The 22443-nt window shown below is 33.9% G+C and overlaps 2 protein-coding genes across 2 annotated transcripts in view; one reads left to right on the top strand and one right to left on the bottom strand.

The window, feature by feature from the left end:
- Positions 1 to 1200: 1200 nt before the first annotated feature.
- Positions 1201 to 22443, bottom strand: part of LOC123690870 — a 62781-nt gene continuing 41538 nt past the window's right edge. Inside the window, exons 2-9 of the mRNA XM_045634971.1 lie at positions 10150 to 10229; positions 9223 to 9715; positions 7524 to 7632; positions 6960 to 7042; positions 6596 to 6732; positions 4991 to 5171; positions 4521 to 4672; positions 1201 to 1329 (exon numbers count right to left, since the gene is read on the bottom strand). Coding sequence (XP_045490927.1) covers positions 1220 to 1329; positions 4521 to 4672; positions 4991 to 5171; positions 6596 to 6732; positions 6960 to 7042; positions 7524 to 7632; positions 9223 to 9715; positions 10150 to 10210 — 1326 coding nt within the window. The 5' untranslated portion in view covers positions 10211 to 10229 and the 3' untranslated portion in view covers positions 1201 to 1219. The remainder of the gene's footprint in view (positions 1330 to 4520; positions 4673 to 4990; positions 5172 to 6595; positions 6733 to 6959; positions 7043 to 7523; positions 7633 to 9222; positions 9716 to 10149; positions 10230 to 22443) is intronic.
- Positions 10917 to 11543, top strand: LOC123691013. Its single transcript, XM_045635188.1, has one exon. It carries the CDS (start codon positions 10917 to 10919, stop codon positions 11541 to 11543), a length of 627 nt encoding a protein of 208 aa, XP_045491144.1.

A 22443-nucleotide genomic window follows, 5' to 3' on the forward strand; every position in this document is an offset into this window, starting at 1 on the left:
ATAACTGGTGTAGTTTATATGGTCTATATGCATATAATAGTAGACTTTTCATAAATTTAGTACATAAATTCAACTGAAAATTCCAAAGTTTTCCATGAATAATAAATTTATCGTCTAAAAATAAAAACTATTTTCAATTCACTTCAATAACACTCCATGAAAAAGGTAAAATGGTATGCAAATCACTTCGAATGCGAAGGATGTACCTTAATTTGATAAACAGCGAAGAGCCTTGACGAACCTTAAACAATAACGTTTAATACAAACTTAGTTACTGTTCCCTCATAAATATGGAAATATGCTCCTTCTATTATTCTACCGTCATTCTAGTGTGAAATTCTCAAAAATTTCTCTTTCGGGTAACTTTTCTGAAAAGGTCGGGAGGGAACGTATTTTTCTTATTACGCGAATAACAATCGTCGGCAAATGTAACTGGAGCTCGACTTTACGTAAAATATTCGAGAAAAAATTTACATCGTTTGTGTAATTTTTAACCGACTTCAAAAAAAAGGAGGAGGTTATCAATTCGGCCGGTATATTTTTTTTATGTATTTACACCGAGGTTTCTTAACCGATTTCCGTGATTCTTTTTATGTTCGATGCGGGATGGTGTCGAAATGGTCCCATAAAAATTTTATTCGGATAGACCCAGTAGTTTTTATTTTATGAGCATTTTTGTCTGTACTCGATGACTTAATTGAAATGTAGCAAGTAACTTTGATTCACTTCCCGGTAACCGATTGAGCTAAAATTTTGTGTACGTATGTAAATTGGATAGCAATGAAACATAATCATGACATAGAGCTGATTTGATGATGGAATCGGAAGGTGGCCATAGGAACTTAGTAATAATATATTGACTCAACTTTATCGAGATTGGGCTCGTTTGATTCGTGTTGAAAAATACACTAAAAAGTATTAAATAAAAAAGATTTGATATCATTAATTACTACATATTATTTAGATGTGCTTTTTAATAAGATGTGCTTGAAAGTGAAAGTGAAAGTGAAAGTGAGAGAATAAAATTAGATTAAACATACAGATTATTAACGCAACTCTCCTCTCAATAGTTTAAAGTTAATTTACTTGAAAATTTGTTTTTCTTCATGGTGCGCCAGAAAAACTCATGCGAAAAGCCAGTTTACTTATAAAATTGATATTGTCAGTTAATAAAAGCTTGATTGAAATAAAACAAAGTCATAATACGAATAATTTATTGTTAAACAATGTAGATAGCTTGTAAAACGACGCACAGCGCCAGCCACGCGGCGAGGGCGCAGTCCAGTCTGTTCGAATTGACGCCTTGATGTAACTCTGCTAGACTCTCTCCTGCGAACAATTGTATTATTATTGTATTTATATAAGTTATATGAATGGTAAAAATTATCCTTATTGTTACTTTTACAGGTTCGTAGGTATAATACTGATTCATGAGAAAAACTCAATAAAATTACCATGAAAGTCGTTCTTTCAATATGAATAATACCTACATACTTCTTTTACGCTATTTAACGACATTTTAAATTATATTAATTTATGTACACGTTGATACTTTTTTATATTTTAAATAAAATTTAAGAAGTCACAGCTACAATTTTAAAAGTTCATAACACCAACTTAGTAACAAAAGGCCAAAAACGTTATCCAAATAGAATTGTGTTTCTAAAATGCAAATACGAGATCCAAGAGCTTACAAGAACCACTCAATATATTAATGCTGTGGATATATGAGGTATTTTAGGCTCACATTGCTAATATGTAAGCATATGCAAATAACATTATATAAATCACTGTCTTACAGTGGAAAAACTCATTTCATTTTTCTCATTCATTAATTTCCCTTGAGCCTGCTACATTTTCTACCACGTGCCATGATTACTGATTGTAAGATGAGAAGATTACAAATAAAAAAAATGTCTTGACTAGAATCCATACTAATATTATAAATGCGAAAGTAACTCTGTCTGTCTGTCTGTTACTCAATCACGCCAAAACTACTGAACCAAATTTCATGAAATTTGGTATGGATATATTTTAATACCCGAGAAAGGACATAGGCTACTTTTTACCCCGGGAAATAGGATAGGTTTTATCCAGGAAATTCCACGGGAACGGGAACTATTCGGGTTTTTCTTTGACTGCGCGGGCGAAGCTGCGGGTGGAAAGCTAGTATGATATAATTAGACAATATTCATTTTGTCCTAATGTTAGGTAAGTATAATTATATAACATACAAAAAGATTGCACTTTAATTTGCGTTTTAAGATGTGGACTCATGAGTATAAAACTTCTGAAACAATTAAGTAATAACATAAAAACAATACCTAACGAACTACTAAACATCTTTATTCAAATATGTTGTCTCTACGTATTTCTCATAACTCTTTCTACGTCCATCCGCTTTGATTCACAATACATTATGAAAATGTTCAACGTCAGAAATAGTTATAGGTAACAATTAGTGTTGCCCAAATGCAAGAACAAGACGAGACTTAGCCAGTCTTGGTCTTGGTCTTGCGCCAATACATCTGGTCTTGGTCTTGGTCTTGGTCTTGCGCTCCCAGTCTTGGTCTTGGTCTTGGTCTTGCAGCAAGAGTCTTGCAAGTCTTGCAATTACCTATTAGTCTATTACTATTTATTAAAGTTTACTTTAAATCTTAGAAAAACGTATTAGAATTGGAACATTGTGAGCTTGAATTAACATAGCCATAGTAAAGATCAAGCAGATTAATAAATAACTGAAGATTTGATAAGAAATTCGAAAAATCAACTGACCTATATGTCGTTTTCCATGGAATTAACTGTTTCTTAATAAACATTTATGATTTAAACATTTGATTTTTTTTCATTTAAGCTTACATTTGCTAAAACATGTAAAAAACAAATTAATTACAATAACTTGACTGTATTTTAAAGAACAATACTTATCTGTTTAGAAAGAGATTGAACCCTCAACTTATAAGAAATTTAATAAAAGAGTTTTACGATTTATCATTTATTTGAATAAAAAAAAAACATATAAGTAATCAATATTATAATATATACTTACTAGAATGAATTAATATGACATCTACTACCTATCCTTACATTTTATCCTAATCATAATACTACTTATGCGTGATCAGTATAATGTATTCATTTTCATTCTAAGCACTCTGAAACTTATTTATTCTATGGAACACCTGTAGGTACTCTTAAAAAATTCGAAATTATTTTGCATGAGTATACCTACCGCGCCCTATTGCGGCAATCAAATAGTGTCAAATGTTATGATTTCGGCGTGGCGGCCACGATTGTTTTAGATTTCAAAAGAAGCCGCCAAGTTTTTCGGAAGTACATGTATCATAACCATGTACTTCCGAAAAGCGGCAAATTTCTTTGAGAAGTAAGTACAAAACCTTTGATGTCGCATTATCAAAGTGCCGATGGTTAAAACATAACAATGCATGCACTCAGTTTATTTTAATAGATATTTTTTTTATTCGCTATGTTTATGGTAGTAATGCGCATAGGTCCAGTTTTTCATATTCTTTGATACAGTTTTTTGCGTCTCATAGAATTCCTAAGCGTACCTACCTAGTTATACACCGAACTGTTACACCTAACTACTCAGTGCTAAGTCCTAGATGCAAGACGCAAGAGTCTTGCAGGCTAAGTCTTGTTCTTGCTCAAGTCTTGCACGGTCAGTCTTGGTCTTGGTCTTGCTAAAAATACGCGGTCTTGTTCTTGGTCTTGGTCTTGCAAAAACGCAAGACGCAAGACCAAGACTGCAAGACCAAGACTGAATTTGGGCAACACTAGTAACAATGCGCACAAATTACAAAATGAATACAATTGCTGCACATAATGCTCTACAGAAAAGAAAAGAAACATTACCATCTCAAACAGACGACATACAACATTCACTTCAAAGAAATTCCCTAAAAGGAAAATCAACCATCGAATACCACGCTGCGAATCTAATGAGTGCAACCGACGGCTTTATAAATATAAAAGTCAACTCTAAAACCAGAAACTAGCACACAAAAGCGAAAGTTCCAATCGCAAATAAACAAATTAATTAACGCGTTGCATCGGAACGAATAATTGCGAGCTTTCGAACGTACTTACCTACAGCGTGGAATTTATTGATTTTTCAATTTATTTAGTGTATAACTAGATGTTCAGGTGTTTGGGATTATTTGATACGAATGTAAGTCGAGTACTCTTCATTGCGAATTGTGACACTGTTTCAGAATGCTATAAGTTACCTAGGATGCAAAATAAATAATACGTGATAAATATACTATTTATATCTTTGAAACTGAATAGATTAAAATTTTATTGAATGATAATGAAAGACCCGAAATCAATATCCTTCTTATTACAAATGCGTAGCCCGACGGGCATGCATTTGTAGTACTTCTACCACTTAAATAGTTCATGGAGGGTGGTGGTCGCTTAACATCATGTTACACACACGCTCAGTTACCTACTCTAATATAAAAATTAAAAACATAAAAACGTAAAAAATAACAAACCTTTTATGACATGCAGCATGACGTGCGCGGGCTGCGGCGCGGGCGGCGGCGCGCGGGACACGCTGCACGAGTAGCGGCCCGCGTCGTCGCCGCGCACGCGTGCTACTCGTAGCACGGAGTTCGCGCCGTTTGCACCGAATTCTGTGCGCACACTATGAAAAAAGTTCATAATTTTTACTTTAGAGTTTAGAGGAACGATTTCACACAATACAAACATAGATACTTAACCTTTTTTTAACAAAGATATCATGATTAAATAAACAATTTTTCATTGTAAATGCAGACAAATTATAAAAATTTGCAGGTTTGTAGGTCAATAAGAGTTTAACATAGGATAAGAGCCGTCAATTTTCGAAAAAAATAGAGTTCAGGAAAATACCTATATCAAGTAAAGTAGGACGATATCATGTAGCCACACGTTATCTTAACAAATTACAAGACAGTAAAACTTTCAAATCTTTACATCTCACCTAATTCCACCTCTAGTCGTATCATCATTAAGTAGGAACTCCCGCCGATGCCACAGCAGAGAGGGGCCGCCCTCCATCTTGAGCCCCCTCACTTCACACCGCAGGGCTACAGTGCTGCCAACCTCACACACCTGCTCTGTGACTACGGCACCAGCACCGTCTACTATTTTAACTGACACTTCTGAAACAATATTGGACACTGAAATTGGTAACATATAAAAATGGAACTTAAATTCATTAATTTATTCCAAATTTCTAGATAATCATTATTTATCGTTACGATTAAATTTACATTGTGAAGTTATTTGAACAGATAACAATTCCAGAAACTACATTGATAAGCTACAGTTAATTCCTAAATCCACTGATAGACACTATCTTAGGACAATATTTAAAAAAGGTCATATTTGTCAAAATACAGAAAGACCCTTATTAGACCCTTTGATATTATAAAAAGTTAAAATAATTCTGAAGAGACTATTTTCGTGAAAAAAATACGTGATACGTTTTTAGAAAAACAGGAGCTCCGTGAATTCAAATATACTATCTACATTTAGTTTTGATGGAATCACAAAAGTGATCACATTATAATATGAAGTATGAAGATGCTAATGGCTTCCTTTATTATATTATATTACTTCATACTAAAAATAAGATAAGCGAAAATGGAATCACAAAAACTAGCGTAAGATATGAAAATAATATTTATAGAGAGACTGTGTAATTCAAAGAAATATTGTCATACTAGATTTCCGCCCGCGGCTTCGCCCGCGTTTGCAAAGGAAAACCCGCATAGTTCCCGTTCCCGTGGGATTTCCGGGATAAAAACTATCCTATGTGTTAATCCAAGTTACCCTCTATATGTGTGCTAAATTTCATTGTAATCGGTTCAGTAGTTTTTACGTGAAAGAGTAACAAACATCCATACATCCATACATCCATGCATCCATACATCCATACATCCATACAAACTTTCGCCTTTATAATATATATTAGATCTTCTTGAAAGGGTTAAGGATATTAAAAATGGACACAATGTTAAAGAAAAGGTCAGTAAAGTGATTGTTTTAAAAGAGTTTATCTACTATAATACTATTATATCGCTATACTACTTCTGCAATAATTAGTTCACCCTCGTTCCGGGAACTTTTTATCCCAAGAGATTCAGCAAATCGATCCTAAACTTGTATCACGGTTCGGGGAGCAATCATCTAAATGGCTATAACCAAATACTCCGCGTTATATAAATGTACTATCTGTGGGTGACTTAGCTTAGTGTATCAGAATTTAGGCACGGGGATTACTACCTAAATAGGTTTAAGTAAATTAAGACACAAATTCAAGTTCTAAAAATTCTATACATTTTTGTTTGACTTTTGTAAAGCTGCAATATCAGTTTTTCTGCAATATTAATTACAGTCAGCAATTTAAAAATATTGAAGATTTTTCGGAACTTTTAACGTTTTCTTTCTTTATCAAATCAAGTTGTGAACGTCTTAATAAGCTCCTAAATATTGACAATTCGTCACAGAATCTTCAGCTAAAGGAAAATCTGTTGATATACAAAAGCTCCAATTGAACATTGAAATTAAAAATAACACCAACCAGGCACTCTCAAAGTGACTCGAGCTGTCCGCGGCGGATGGGCGGACAGCTGGCAATCATAAAATGCCGCGTCTGTCGGCCTTACTGACTTCACCTCCAACCGCCAAATGTCAGGCGGAATGAAGCGGGCTGAATACCTGATAAATAAATGGAATGCAAATAATTAGGACAATTCCTAAATTGAGGATTCAAGGTGATGCTTTTTATTACTAATAAGGTTTGGTCATGTCTATTATTTTTCACATGTAAATATACATTCAAACATTGATATAGATTTTCCCACTTTCGAAATCAGAGAAAGATGTAAGACGTCTTTTCTTTATTCATTGCATTATATCGTTCTCTTTGAAATTTATACGATTACCTGTCATCAGCTGTATATAGTTGTGTGCCTGTAGTAAGAAGTTCCATAGGTGCTTCGTCGCTTTTCCGACGAACCCACGATACCTAGAATTTCAGTTCACGTAAAACGTATTATTTGATGCTCGAATCATAAATGCCGGAATATTCCAGTACGAGCAGTTTCTTGTATTGGATTACGTAACGCAAAAGTAAAATATTATATTTCATTTTCAAGACTTCTCGATTTTACCTGATACGTCTATTTCTTAATAATTCTTGATGAGAACTGTTTTACGAAAAGAGTTTATTCGATGTAAGGAATATAAATGAAAATTACAGCAGTAATAACTAATATCATTGCTTTAATATACCTTATTGTATAATATTAAAAATATGGAAATATATTTTATTGATATTTTGAAAAAAAAAAAGGTTGATGAAGAGGATTAGTTTGAAAAAAAAATCATTCTTTGCGAAATTGAAAGAAAATAAGAGAATATATTTTCTAATAGAGATAATATATCCACACAAGGACAGTTTTCTCTGAATTGACAGATATATCAAATACTAGGAACATACTTATTACCAGTTTATCGTGCAAGGCGTCCACTTTGCAGTCCATGTACGCCGTGGAGCCGACCAGAGCCTCGATCTCTGGAGCCGCCGCCACGTATATACTGTTCCCGTGACCAGCCCTGAATATAAACAAGCCTTGTGTAATATACAATATTGTTTCCTGTCTCTTTGTGTATACCTACTGTATATTGCGTTTAAAATGCCTTTAATCTTTAAGAAGTTATACTTAAAAGGAAATAAGCAGTATTTCAATGTTGGTTAAAATTTATTTTATCATAAAATCTGATAATCTTTCTTATGTCTGAAACAAAAAACTGCAGCGTCACTCGCGTGTTTCCTATTACACAAAAACTATCAATCCCTGATACATGAGAATCTAGCTGTAACCCGCGGCCTCATACGTGTGGTACCCGAGTAAAAAGTCGCCCTAGCACATAGGCTACTTTTTATCCAGACCATCATTTATCTCTCTACTACCAAATTTCATACAGAGGTTTTTACGTAGGTATAAGATCATAACATCCAAACATTCTTACGAAGTTTCGCCTAATATTTCTACTAGGATTCTTCATTTTCAAACTAGTATAAAATATTTAGAATCAGCGGAATGCAGCTATTGTAACAAAGGTGGAACGCAGGTCAGCATGGATTTATTCTTAGATTTATTGGCAAATTTTCATTCTGAGCGAACCTAGCATGGCTGGAACGAAATCCCTTTTGAGTTATATTTTTATGTTTGGCAATAGACGTGTCTACTGATGCAGATAAAGAATCTGAATTTGACCAGCCTTTTGAGTATGTATTTTTAGTAAGTATCTTTTAATATGACTGCAAGTTTTTAGTGTCTGCTTGGATTGATTTTACATATTTAAAATAATATTATAATGATATAGGTAGGTACTTCAAGTATTTGATCATAATATAATGTGTGTAAAATAAACGTACATGACCTTAATATTACATTCAAAGGTATTAAATAAACATCATTAACATTTTAGATTTATTCGCTCATTTGGCAAAATTCTCATTTAAGAAAATTCAAACTAATTTTGTTATAGAAAACTTTGAATGTGCTGAATACCTATACCGTGACTTTAATGTAAACTAAACTTTGTTCTAAAAACTTCTATAGTCGGTTAGGGATTATTGTAACAAACTGAAAATTCGATAAACTAATTGTTTACACTACAAACTACGTTAAAATTTCCTAGCCGTAGCTCAGTTCATTGTAATTACTTTACAACCGTATTCACAAACAATTAAAAGGCAACTTTAAGTAAATACTAGCTTCGAATGGTAATTACTGTTACCGGCATTTACAAATGCTAAATATTCGCGTAATTAATGCCTTGAAGTAGCGTGAAAGTTAGTTACCATTTTATAATTTAGTTCCGTGTTTGTTAATACGTCTATTAATGTTGCTCTATTGAATAGCCATGAAATTGCCTTCTCAAAATATATGTGAATACATTTGTAACGGAATAAGGAAAATCTGTAATTAATGTTTGGTAGTTGGTACCTTTCGTGTCCATGAAATCGAGTATTGATTTCTGTTTATGAATATTCAAGTATTCTTCTACGAGTTTATCGTACCTAATCATAAAAGTTTTATAGTAACACAAATTTTCTACATACAATCATCTCTACTTTTCATGCTAACGGTTCGTTTTCAAGTCAATTATGAAGCAAATAATTATACAATAAATTACCTGTCATTTCTATGTTGATGTGTATTTGAATACGTATCAAATATATAATTGAGCAATGGTGCACTCGACCCCGTCTCCCCCGGCTTCTTCCTCCTTTCCATCGCGAAAGGGGAGGGAGTTAAAAACGACCTTGTCGTCACTTCATCCCGGTCATGTAAAGTGACATTTTCAATCGGCCGGATAATATATTCAACCCGTCTCTTTCTATGTTTCCTGTCCTTGTCTACATAAGGACGTATAGCACCGTTTAAACTTTTGGTTTCATTTGCAGTATTTTCAGTTGGTACGCCACTGTGACAGCATTCTTGGAACTTATCAATAGCAGTGGGATACTTTAGATTAGATTCGAAACTATGCATAAAGTTAAGGGAGTTATTTAAGTTAAGAGGTTTTGTTTCGTTGAGTGTGCCGTGCAGCATTTGATAGAATTTGTTTATAGTTGGCTGGGTAACTTCCCGCTTTTCGTTCAGAAGTGTTAAGTCAGCATCGGTACCTGGAAGACGGGAACTGATTAATATAAATGTAATGTCAAAGAGACAATAATGAATGAAAATGACGACATAATGCGGAAAACCAACTAAAGAATTATTTACTTATATTTCAATTTAAAAATCTTCATTAAGTGTCGATATTATCAATCTTGAAGTGACATCAATTTCATTAAAATCAATATCAATATTTACCAATTTACTTGTCAGTCTACTTCGTTATAAACTTCCAAGATAATATTCATGTTGTTAACGGGATTTTGAAAGTTAATAAACAATATAATAAAAAACCAATCGTGAAATATTTAACAAAAAAATCGCATAAATAATCTTAGATATAACCGTATTAAATTAACATAATATACTGCTTTAATATATTAATCTTGTAATATATGTACATAATACTGTTTTATATATTAATGTTATATATTATATTTACCATGACAGGGAAGAGCAGTAAGCGCGGCTAACAAGAGCGCCGCAGTGGCCGGCGCGTACATTTCTACATCTTCATGACATCTGTAACAAAGAGATTAATCAAATAAATGCCACCAGATACACATTTTCTTTGCTATAAACCCCACGGAGCCCGAGACCTTTCCAACGAATGCAAAATCGTGGAAATCGGTTGGCCGTTGGTGAGTTCTGGAGTTATAGCGTCAGGAAGGAATACCCGACTTATTTTTATATAGTAGATTGACTGAAGAAGGAACTAGGGGGTGAAAATGATGTCCTAGAGCAGTATTCATCCCAGTGTGGAAAGATAAGAGAGCTAAATAGGTCGACTAGCGCTATCACTTTCCCACACTGAAAATAATACTGCTTTAAGTCATCATGGTAACCCCCAGATAAACTTCTCAAAACATTCAGATATAACCTATCAGCTGGCAGGTATCTTACGTAATGATCGTGTATAAAACTACGAATAAAATGTTTTTTTTTTATAGCAAATCAAACCTATTTATAATACGAATATAATTGAAGTGCAGGTGGGTAGTTCACACCAATGATAGGTAAACGATCAAAGTTTGGGCGCTTTAAATTTATTAATAGCTGACCTTTTATTATAGTTACCTCAAACAGTACATCGACAAAAAACTCGACGAATCTTTATCGCGTCTTCTCAGAGATATAAGGCGAGATTTTGCTGAGGAAAACTCTGGCACACGCAGTATAATACAGGAGCTCGCAGATAGTGTAAATTTCATGTCATCGAAGTGCGACGAGCTCAAAGCTGACCTGGACGTAAAGACCAAGAAGATAGGAAATTTGGAATTGGAGATCTCTTCATTACGATCACAAGTAACTGATTTGAGCGCTAAGCTGAATCAACTTGAACAACAATCGAGAGATTGTAACCTAGAAATTCAGAACGTTCCAGAATTTAAAGCAGAAAACCTTAAAACAACTATCCAGCAGCTTGTTGCTACAGTGGGCTGCGTGCTACCGGAAAACGAGTTAATAAACTATCATCGTGTTGCAAAAATTAACCAAACATCAAACCGACCTAGATCGATTATAGTCAAACTTCCCAGTCCTCTGGTTCGGGATAAAATACTTGCAGCCGTTAAGACGTTCAACAGGACTCATCAGGACAATAAACTTAACTCATCTCATTTGGGCATCGCCGGGGAACAGAAACCTGTGTACGTTTGTGAACATCTATCACCTACAAACAAACAATTACACGCAGCGGCTCGTAAAGTGTCCAAGGACAAAAACGTTCAATTTGTGTGGGTTAGAAACGGCCGTATTCATATGAGGAAGGACATAACGTCAAAAAGCTTTGTGGTTAAGGATTTAGACTTTCTGAATTCCCTTAAATTCGATTAGTTTTTTGCTGAATGGTTATAAACGATTGTACTAAAATTAAAATTACATACCAAAATGTAAGAGGTCTTCGGACTAAAACAGAAGAACTTTTTACAAATGTTTTAAAACAAAATGCCGATATTGTTATTTTTACGGAGACTTGGCTGAATGACTCGGTTTTCGATCGCGAACTTTTTGACAATAGATACACGGTATTCAGAAGGGACCGAAGCTCCTCTGATTCTAAGAAAATCTCTGGAGGTGGTGTACTTGTAGCTGTCCTAAATAAGTTCCAGCCAATTCGTAAGCTGCAATGGGAATCCTCAACCGAAGACCTATGGCTAGCTGTTAAGCTGAAACAAGGCAATTCCATCGTCCCCCTATTTATTTGCGCAGTATACCTCCCTCCTCCTATCTCTTTAAATAATTTAAAAAACTTCACCTCAAACTTAAACAATATTGTTCAGCATAAACTACCGAAGAAATCGGTGATCTTGTTGGCGGGTGATTTTAATCTGCCTCACATCCAATGGAAATTAGATACAAACAAAGATCTAGTCCCTATCTGCTTGTCAAATCCAATCGACAATCTGCTAATTGACACCCTTTCATTCAATAGTCTCCACCAAATAAATCCTGTCACAAACATTAATTACCGCACGCTAGATCTTATTGTCACTAACGCAAAAGACTCATCTCAAGTTATGATCAATCCATTCCCCCTTGTAAAAATTGATAATCATCACCCTCCTTTAGACATACATATAAAACTTAAAAATTACAAACCACCCAAAATTAATAAGTTTCCTAGCCTCAATTTTTCTAAGGCAGACTACAATAAAATCAAAGAGGAATTAGATAAAATACGTTGGGATAGCTATTTTGAATCTAAACAAACAGTAGACGAAACAGTTGATACATTCTATAGTATTATAACTCCCATAATAACACAATACACGCCCTTACGACCAAAAAATAACAAGAACTATCCCTTTTGGTTCAGTCGGTCATTAATTAAATGCCTAAACGAAAAGTCAAAGTATCACAACAGGTACAAAAAATACTCTAATCCAATGGACCTGGTTACTTTTCAAATGTTACGTGACCGTTGCCAAAAAATGCTACTGACATGTATCAATAGACTTAAATCTGAGGCAAAGGCTCAAATAAAAAAAGACCCAAAATACTTCTGGTCCTTTATAAAATCCTTAAGATCAAATAGTAGGGACATTCCTGATGAAATGTATCTTCATGACCGAAACGTTCAAGGCGGGGACAATATCTGTAATCTCTTTTCCGAATACTTCCACTCCATATACAATAGTAAACTTGCACCCCATTCAGTAGATTTTGCTATGACACCTTTCACTAACAATGGATCTCTCAGCTCTTGCAACATCTCTGTAACTGAAATCTACAAATCACTTCAACGAATAGACATTAACAAGGGACCAGGCCCAGACGGAATCGCTCCCCTGTTCTTAAAAACTTGTTCTGCGCAACTCACAAAGCCTCTGTACCACATCTACAATAAATCTATCTCCCTCGGCCATTTTCCGACTAAATGCCCACAAAATTAAAATCACAATCAAAATCAAAATTGCCCACATCACTCCAATACACAAAAAAGGCGACCAGAGTGATGTTAAGAATTATAGGCCGATATCAATACTGTCAGCCATGGGTAAGCTGTTCGAATCCATAACTTACAATAGATTTTATTTTCATCTCAAACCTCTGTTTGACCCCTGTCAACACGGTTTTCTTCCAGGGCGTTCAACCATGTCTAACCTTTTGGAATACGTCAGCGACATCAATGAAGAGCTCGAAAAACAAAATGAAATTCATGCTATCTACACAGATTTCTCCAAGGCATTTGACATGGTTGATCATAGCCTTCTTGTCCAAAAGTTGTACCACGCAGGTATTTGCGGCTCTCTGCTCAGATGGTGCGAATCATATCTTCGTAATAGGTCCCAATTAGTTATACTCAGAGGTTACAAGTCAGTCGCTCGACCAGTACCCTCAGGTGTACCTCAAGGCTCTCACCTCGGTCCTCTCTTTTTTCTACTATACGTTAACGACCTAGGTGCCAACATTACGTCTAAGTACCAAATGTTCGCCGACGATCTCAAATTGTATAGGGTAATAAAAAACCATGAAGATACTTTAGCATTACAAAACGATATCAACAGCATTACATTATGGTGCGCAAAAAATAACATGTTCCTTAACGTATCTAAGTGTTATCATATGAAATTCACAAGGAAACGAAATCCACTTCATGTAACTTACTCTATTGATAACATTCCAATCGGTGAAGTCACGAACATCCGCGATCTCGGTGTTGTGGTGGACAGAAAAGTCGACTTTCGCGAGCACATAGACTCGGTAGCAACAAGGGCCGCACGCCTTTCGGGATTCATCATTAGACAGACCAAATTCTTTAATGACTCTGAAGTACCAGTATTGCTTTTTAATTACTACGTACGATCTCTCCTCGAATACTGTAGCCCTGTGTGGAATCCTACTTATGCCGTACACATACAGCGGTTGGAACGGATACAGAAACAATTCCTGTACCACCTAACTTTCGCTCACAACCTTTGCCGTAACCTAACGTCTTATTCTTCTAGACTTATGCATTTTAAAATGAAATCGCTTGAAAGCAGACGGACCCTTTCTGATATCGTGTTTCTATACAAAATTATAAATGGTAAAATAGATAATTCTCAATTATTGGGAAAAATTAGCATACATGTACCGAGGCCATTCAGCCGTCCCACTAACATGAAAACGTTTAGTCTTCCCTTTTGTCGTACAAACTACGCTCAACACTCGTCATTGCACCGCATGTGTTCAGCTTACAACGAAATAGTATGTAATAACGTCGATATATTTAGCGCATCCCTAAATTCATTTAAAAAATTAGTTTCCAAAATTACATAAATATTGTATTTAAATTGTTCCATAATGTTATTTTTCTAAATTATGTTAATATTGTAATAATGTAATTATATGTATTCGCGTACATTATTGCAGGCTGTGTTCACCTCTAGAAGGTCTAGCACCTATTACTTGTGATGTATCATAGAATAACCATATCTATTATTTTTGTAGTGCTATGTCCAGTTTGGTGGACCTATTAAAAAAAAAAAAAAAAAAAAAAAAAAAAAAAAAAAAAAAAAAAAAAAAAAAAAAAATAGTTAGAAAAAGATAAACTCTCCTTCAGACGACAATGCGGTCTTTTTTGTTGAATATCCTTGCCCGTTTTTTGCTGAAGTACTTTAAAAATAAAAACCTAAGCATGTATAACTCAAACAATCTGATATCTATGAATTATAGTCGTCGCCAATCAGATCCAGATAAAATAATAAAAGACTTGAGAAGATAAAGAGCATTTGGAAAAATGAATAGAATAGAGCCATTTTCAATATGTATTAATATCATTGTATTTTATACAGTAACAATTAAAATATTAAAAGCTTTGAAAACCTGAAGAATAATTAGCTACTCGAGCGCCAGATATCCAATAGTGTCAACATACCCAAAATTCTAAAATAAGTTACTAGTTTAACGACCTTCCTTTTGGGAATAAAATTACCCTTATATTATCTGACCAATTCATGCTTCCTTTCCCTTCACGCTCGAGTCAAACTGGATTACTATCATAAAATTATGTAAACTAAACTTCACACGCACCCGGAAAATTATTTTAATGCCCAGTAAATATTTAATTAGAAACAAGGGGTTTCGCTTTAATCATGAAAATTGACGGATGCCGTGTTCGAACCAAATTACATATTCAATTCTTCCGGGTTACGATACTCAACCGTCATTTAATTTGTATATCAATGCGAATATTAATTAAAAAATTACCGCGGAGGGAGGTGAATTTCATGTTTCAGCGTTTTTCCACCGCTATTTTAATTAAGTAACGGTTGTTATTATAATAGTTTTATAGCGATTGCGTCACCACTTTTTCATGATCAAGGTTAACTTTTTCATTAACAAATTGGTCTCATTTTCCTTGTGATACCTGATAGCGCATGTTAAACTTTTTGTCCATTTCAAAATAGATGTCTTAGTTTTATTCATCGGTTTAATTATCTAAGCTCTCAACGTATGTACATATTGTTTTCATCTTCTATCTCTTACCTTACGTGGAAGAAAACGAGTTAATAAGTTATACGCGAAAATAATTATTGCTATTAAAAATAATGCTTTATCTGCGTAGGTGCTTTCTCGGTACCTATATCTGAGTAAGCAGTAGCAATTGCCATTATTATGTAAATGCCTTCATTGGTTGATTTTTCATTACTTTTAACAGGGCGTTAATTGTTTTCAATGTCCAGATTGATTGCATCCTTTATTATGAATCCATTGTGAGATGAAATGTGAACTTAAATTGCAAATTATAATAATTTATTTGACGTGGCTTTGAGTGGAATGTTTGCTTTCGTATGTGAAATATTTAACTGAAAACAAACGATTGTTTTATTTTCAGTTTGTGTACTTAAATGAATTAACACAATGAAAAAATTAAGCGTCATGTAGTGTAGTGATATAATGACGATGGTGACGAAGAACAAGGAAATTATGACAGAATTCTTGTACCTTCTTATTGAATATATATTGAATATTATATAATATTATATATATAATATTTCACATTACCCAAAATATTGAGTTATGTAAAATAAAGAAATGGTATAAATTTCCCGCCGGATATTATGGAATATTTAATCAGTTCGTTTGTATTTCATTCAATCATGTTATGAAATTGGAATTTCGTTTTGGAAATGATCATACCTATATTTTTGTATAACAGACCCTGATTAATGCGTTTGAATATCGAATTATCGCGTATGTGACTAATAGGGGTATATTGAAATACATTAATATTACAAAATTAATGACTCTTTACTTACATAAAATTTGAGCTTTTATGTTTTTCGGTTTTAAGCGGCATCTACAAAGAACTAATTTTGAAAATATGTGTTTGCTTATCTCTGTCTACAGGATCGATTTCGATGAGATTGCTACTAGGGTAAATGTTAAAATATAAATAACGTTTGTTTGGATAAAAATTACCTACTTATCTAATACATCAAAATTGATGAAAATAACTACGAAAAATATACAATCAAATCATAATAAAATCTATGTTAAAAACATGCTAACATATACCTTCATTAAAACCACTCCGTAGTTTTAGGATCGTATTATTCACTAAAACGTCGGCTGCAGATTACGGCGTACATTTATTTAAAGCTGACCTTAACGCGAAATATTGCCCAAATCATTATTTCATACGTTGATAAACTATTCACACATTCGTGTACTAAATCCTACTAATATTATAAATACGTGTGTTTTTTACTCTTTCACGCAAATACTACTGAACCGATTACAATGAAAGCAGACATATAGAGGGTAACTTGGATTAACACATAGGATAGATTTCATCCCGAAAATGCCACGGGAACGGGAACTATGCGGGTTTTTCTTTCAAAACCGTGGCAAGCCACGGGCGGAAAGCTAGTTGAGTATATAAATTCAAGTTAAAACTCTTACTGATAATTACATAATCGATCAAACTAAGCTGTTAAACGAATGTATTTTATAAAAAAAAATAGAGTTTATAGAAATTATAAAAATTAAAATGTAGCATGACATCCATAGTAGAGCCATTTTAATAGGCAACATTTGACAGTTCAACAAAATTCAACAACGTAACCTAGTAACGACGACATAGAATAACATGATATTTCGTTTTGTTAGAACTGCACATTTGGTTAACTTTTTTCAATTACGACTACATATTTATAATAATAATGACCGATACAAGTAATTTTAACCTCCTGAGACCCAGGATTTTTTTTTCTTTCTTTTTTAATAAAAAGTAGCTGTATCTGTTCTAATGCAATTATAGATATTAAAAAAAATGGAAAAAAAAATCTTTTGTGGAAAACTTGGATTTTCTTTATGTCATTTATATATTACAGGGGGTCCCAGTTCCAAGTGTAATAAGTTTATGAAAATGAAGAAAAACTACATGTTTTTTTAGTTATTATATATTTTTAAACTTGAAACCTAATATTTATTATTCTATCTATTGTTCTGTATCTATTTTTTGTAACTTGGTTCAAAGATAGGTATTTTTAAGGGTGAGAAATAACCAGTTCAAGTATTTTGCACCGGCGCGGCGGTGTATTTATATTGTCACGTCCACCCCTAGGTCTTATTTCTAATCCATCCTCTTGTTCAGCCTCCTCTAATGATTGGTCCACGTCATGTGCGTCCCCGAAATGGTCTGCCAACAACTGAAGATGACATACATAGTGACGATTCTGTACTGACGTGACTCATACTCATTGGACGAATGGAAGAAGACTCATTTTCTGGTGTTTGGGCGGCTTCATCGGTATCATTTGGGGGATTATCTTCATCTCAAACATTTATTTATTCAATTAGACTTCTTCTAAAAGCACTTTTGAATCGTCATAACAGTATTAACATTTACCACCGATTCGGAAAGCAGTAGCTATGGAGAAGAACCGGCAAGAAACACCATAGGTCCATCATATAGGTCAATATTTGACTCATCCAGGTGTTGGTAGATCTCAGTATCTTATAATCCTTGAAAATTATAATGAAATCTGTAACATAAACTAAAGAATGTCATATAGGTAATACATGGGACCCTTGTAACCAATACCAAATCGGCAAGAATTGGGACCAAATGTCTTACCAGTATGACATAAAAGAAAACATTTATATTTTTCACAAGTTTTAGATTTATCTTTCAAAATAACTATTGCGGTTGCAGAAATAATATCTTTTATAATTAGATATACAAAGATATACTGCAATATACGAATGGTACCACTAGAAATGTAAGATTACTGACCACGTGTTTGCCGTCGCACAGCCACCGTCAACTTCGAAATGAGAATACTTCAAATCACTGTCACTTATATAACCAAAAACCGTTTAGTATAGCGGATGACATACCACTACATCGATTAGAGATATTATTCCCGCATATACGCAAAAGATGGCGTTGAAATATTTTTTTATTGTCTATGTAATATATATATGACCGCAGGCCCCAGGAGGTTAAGATTTCATTTTACTGATAAACCATTCTAAACATAAAAAACAATTTCTGAATTGAACAACTGACGTCGCTACAATTTTGTGTCAATAAACCTTTTTTCTTTTTAAATACCAGAGACGTTACTTTAAAAATCGAAATCTGACATCTAGAATCGAATGCATTGATTACTTGTAGTACGGGAGCTAGCAACGTTTAAAATAAAGTCATTTTAGTATAGTTGGGTTTTTGATATACTGTTTCTCTTGCTATTTCGGTTAGAGTCCGGGCTGTCTGGCTGGCCGCAGTGGTTGCGTTTATTAGTGCGCATCTTAACTGCACAGGAAAATATCCCTAATTTAAAGTCATTTTTTAACGCGTAATTTTTAATCTTTTGCCTTTAGATAGATCCATCAGACATAATTTTTTTATTGCAAGACGTTTTTTTCGTTGTAAAATAGGTGCCATACGCAATTTTTATTTCAAAATAACTAAAATGTCATCGAAATAAGTGAAATTACATCAACATGAGTCCGCTTAAAAGGTAAGTAATAACTTTATTATTTATATTATATTATCCTTTTTTAATACTTATATTGAATAATTAGTAAACTAATATTTTTAATAGATGGTTTCATATTTATTACACTTTTGGGTATAAATATGAATTTGATGATATTTGTATTTTCTAGTGTTTGATTTTACGCGAGTATTATACATTTTGAAATTAAAGACTTGGGAAAATAATACAATGAATAAATCGCGTTTAAAATCCGTTAAAAAGTCTTTAATTTCTTGATGATATTTGGTTTTTATCAAGTTTACATTAACGTCCTATTTGAGGTTCGTTGGGAAAAAGGAGGCGATATGGTAGATTGTTGCAAAAAAACTGTAAATAGTAAAATGAATATTACATATAGTATAAGTAACACAGTGATTACTTATCCTTCACTGGGACTCATGTTGATGGAATTTCACTTATTTCGATGATATTTTAATTATTTTGAAATAAAAATTGCGTCTGGCACCTATTTAACAACGAAAAACACGTCTTGCAATAAAAAATGTATGTCTAATGGATCTATCTAAAGGCAAACGATTAAAAATTACGCGTTAAAAAATGACTTTAAATTAAGGATATTTTCCTGTGCAGATAAGATGCGCACTAATAAACGCAACCACTGCGGCCAGCCAGACAGCCCGGACTGTAACCGAAATAGCAAGAGGAACAGCATATCAAAGAACCAACTATACTAAAATGCTCACTTGTCAACGTTGCTACCTCCTAGAATATTGTGAATAAAAATCATCATAAATTAATAAATTCGATTGACAAATGTTTCAAATCCTTATCGATTAATTCACTTTAATCGATGTTCTTAAGCAGGTTACCTCTCTTCGAAGATAAAATTGATAGACGTCAAATGTTGCCTATTAAATTGGCTCGACTATAAGTGGTGTCATGCATGAATGATAGAAGTATACAGGGTGTCCCAAAAAGTAGTGATGAACGGAAGCTGAAAGGTAGAGGACCTAGAGGGCTATCCGAATCACCCCCATGTATGTTATGCGATTTTTCGTATTTTCCGAGTTATGACGTTTTTTTTCAATTTTTCACCTATCGCCGAGTACGATGATATTTTCACTCATGGTGACGTCAATTATTGCGTTAGATGCTTAATTTTTTTTTTTGCTAAGCTGAAAGATAGGCCAATTCAGTATGGTAATATTTACTATCGTTAGACCTTTGAATGGAATAAAAAAAAGAATTAAATGCCAAGAAATATAAAATTACCCAGTATGCTCACCAATTCAAGGGCCCGTAACAAAATAAAATCACATAAAAAAAGTTTTCCGTTTGGCTTTTAAAAACTTGCTCTATCTATCAGGTAACTAACCTGAAAATTTCATTGTATTATTCAGAAGGCTTCAATCGAAAAATTGAAATTTAAATGTGGTAAGTGCAAAAATTGAATTAACATGATGATTAATAAAAACAAATTAAAACCAATAAAAAATGTTGTGTGGTTTTATGAAACCACGGTAAAAGTGAAACTGTTCGAACGGTTCCGAACACTGCTTTGTGTAGCGCATGTCGCGTGCCGAGTAGGTATACCTACTCGGCAGCCGCGATACACGCGACATGCGCTACACAGACCAAAAAGTTTGAGACGATGTAATAAAAGTTTCACTTTAACAAGGTGTTTAATTACCAGAATTTTTTAAAAATGACCCCGCTGTTGCTTAATGTAAGTGCGACATCACCGTAAAAAGTTGGCTTTTAAATTGTGACAGTCTCTCGTCTTTGTAGTATCCCCACGGGAAAAAATCAATAGGGTTTATGTCCGGGGACCGTGGAGGCCAGGCTAAAGGGCAAAGATACCCTGAAAGATGGATTGGTCGTTGCAGCCTGCGCATGCGCCGGTGGCGCACAGCCTTAAAGCCTGGCCTCCACGGTCCCTCGACCTAAGCCCCATGATTTGTTTCAATGGGGATACTTAAAATACCTCGGCTACTTGAGAGAATGCCATAATTTGGACGAAATAACCCGGAAATTCATAGTAGCAGAAGAAATCATTAAAAATGATAAAAGGGCATTCACACATTTAAAAGACAACTTTTTACGGTGATGTCGCACTAAAATTGAGCAACAGCGGGGTTATTTTAAAAATTTCTGGTAATTAAACACCTATTTATTGGTTTTAATTTGGTTATAATGATCATCGTGTTAATAAAAATTTTGTACTTACCACATTTAGATTTCAATTTTTCGCTTGAAGCTTTCTGAATAATAAAATGAAATTTTTAGGGTAGCTACCTGATAGATAGAGCAAGTTTTTAAAAGCCAAATGGAAAACTTTTTTTTATGTGATTTTATTTTTTATGGGCCCTTGATGTTGTGAACATACTGGGTAATTTTATCTTTCTTGGCATTTAATTCTTTTTTTTTATTCCATTCGAAGATCTAACGATAGTAAATGTTACCATTCTGAATTGGCCTATCTTTCAGCTTAGCACACAAAAAAAATCGAGTATCTAGAGCAATAATTCACGTCACCATAAATAAAAATCTCATCGTACTCAGCGATAGATGAAAAATTGAAAAAAATGTCATAACTCCGAAAATACGAAAAATCGCATAACATACATGAGGGTGATTCGGATAGCCCTCTAGGTCCTCTACCTCCCAGTTTCCTTTCATCACTACTTTTTGGGACACCCTGTATAGTGACATACAAACCACGTGCTGGTAGCTGATTGACGAACATTTCTATTTATGCTGCAAGTACATGCATGATCGTTTAGGTCATTGCAGACATGCAAAAGCTTAGAATTTTTAACGCACTTTAGTCCACAAATCAAGGCTGGACACGAACTGTATAAAAATGCATAATTTTTTGTCATTCATGAGGCATGACAATTCTCGTAAACGCATGTTTGCATTACCGTCTAGGGACTACGTAACTCACGATCAGGGCCGTCTTAGACTATGCCGGGGCCCTTGGGCACACAAGAATTGGGGGCCCTCTGAAACCAAACTAGGTATACAAATTTTTTCCCATAAATAAATATGTTTTTGCTCTAAATTGAAACTTAAAGAAGTAATAAGAAATGAGAAAACTATGTAAAATTTTTGCTCCATTTTTTTATACTTACGTTTTACAAAAAAGTTACTTCTGACCAATCTTGTATTATAATATGGTCTTTTTTTCCTTATTTTTTTTTATATGTATAATTCATTTAAAACGCTACTGCTGAAACGAAAAGTTTTATCATAAAATCATTTAGGTGTGAAGTGATTTAAGAAACGTATAATTTCAT

Source organism: Colias croceus, chromosome 4 (genome assembly GCF_905220415.1).
Source record: "Colias croceus chromosome 4, ilColCroc2.1".
In the NCBI taxonomy this organism is placed as follows: Eukaryota; Metazoa; Arthropoda; class Insecta; order Lepidoptera; family Pieridae; genus Colias; species Colias croceus.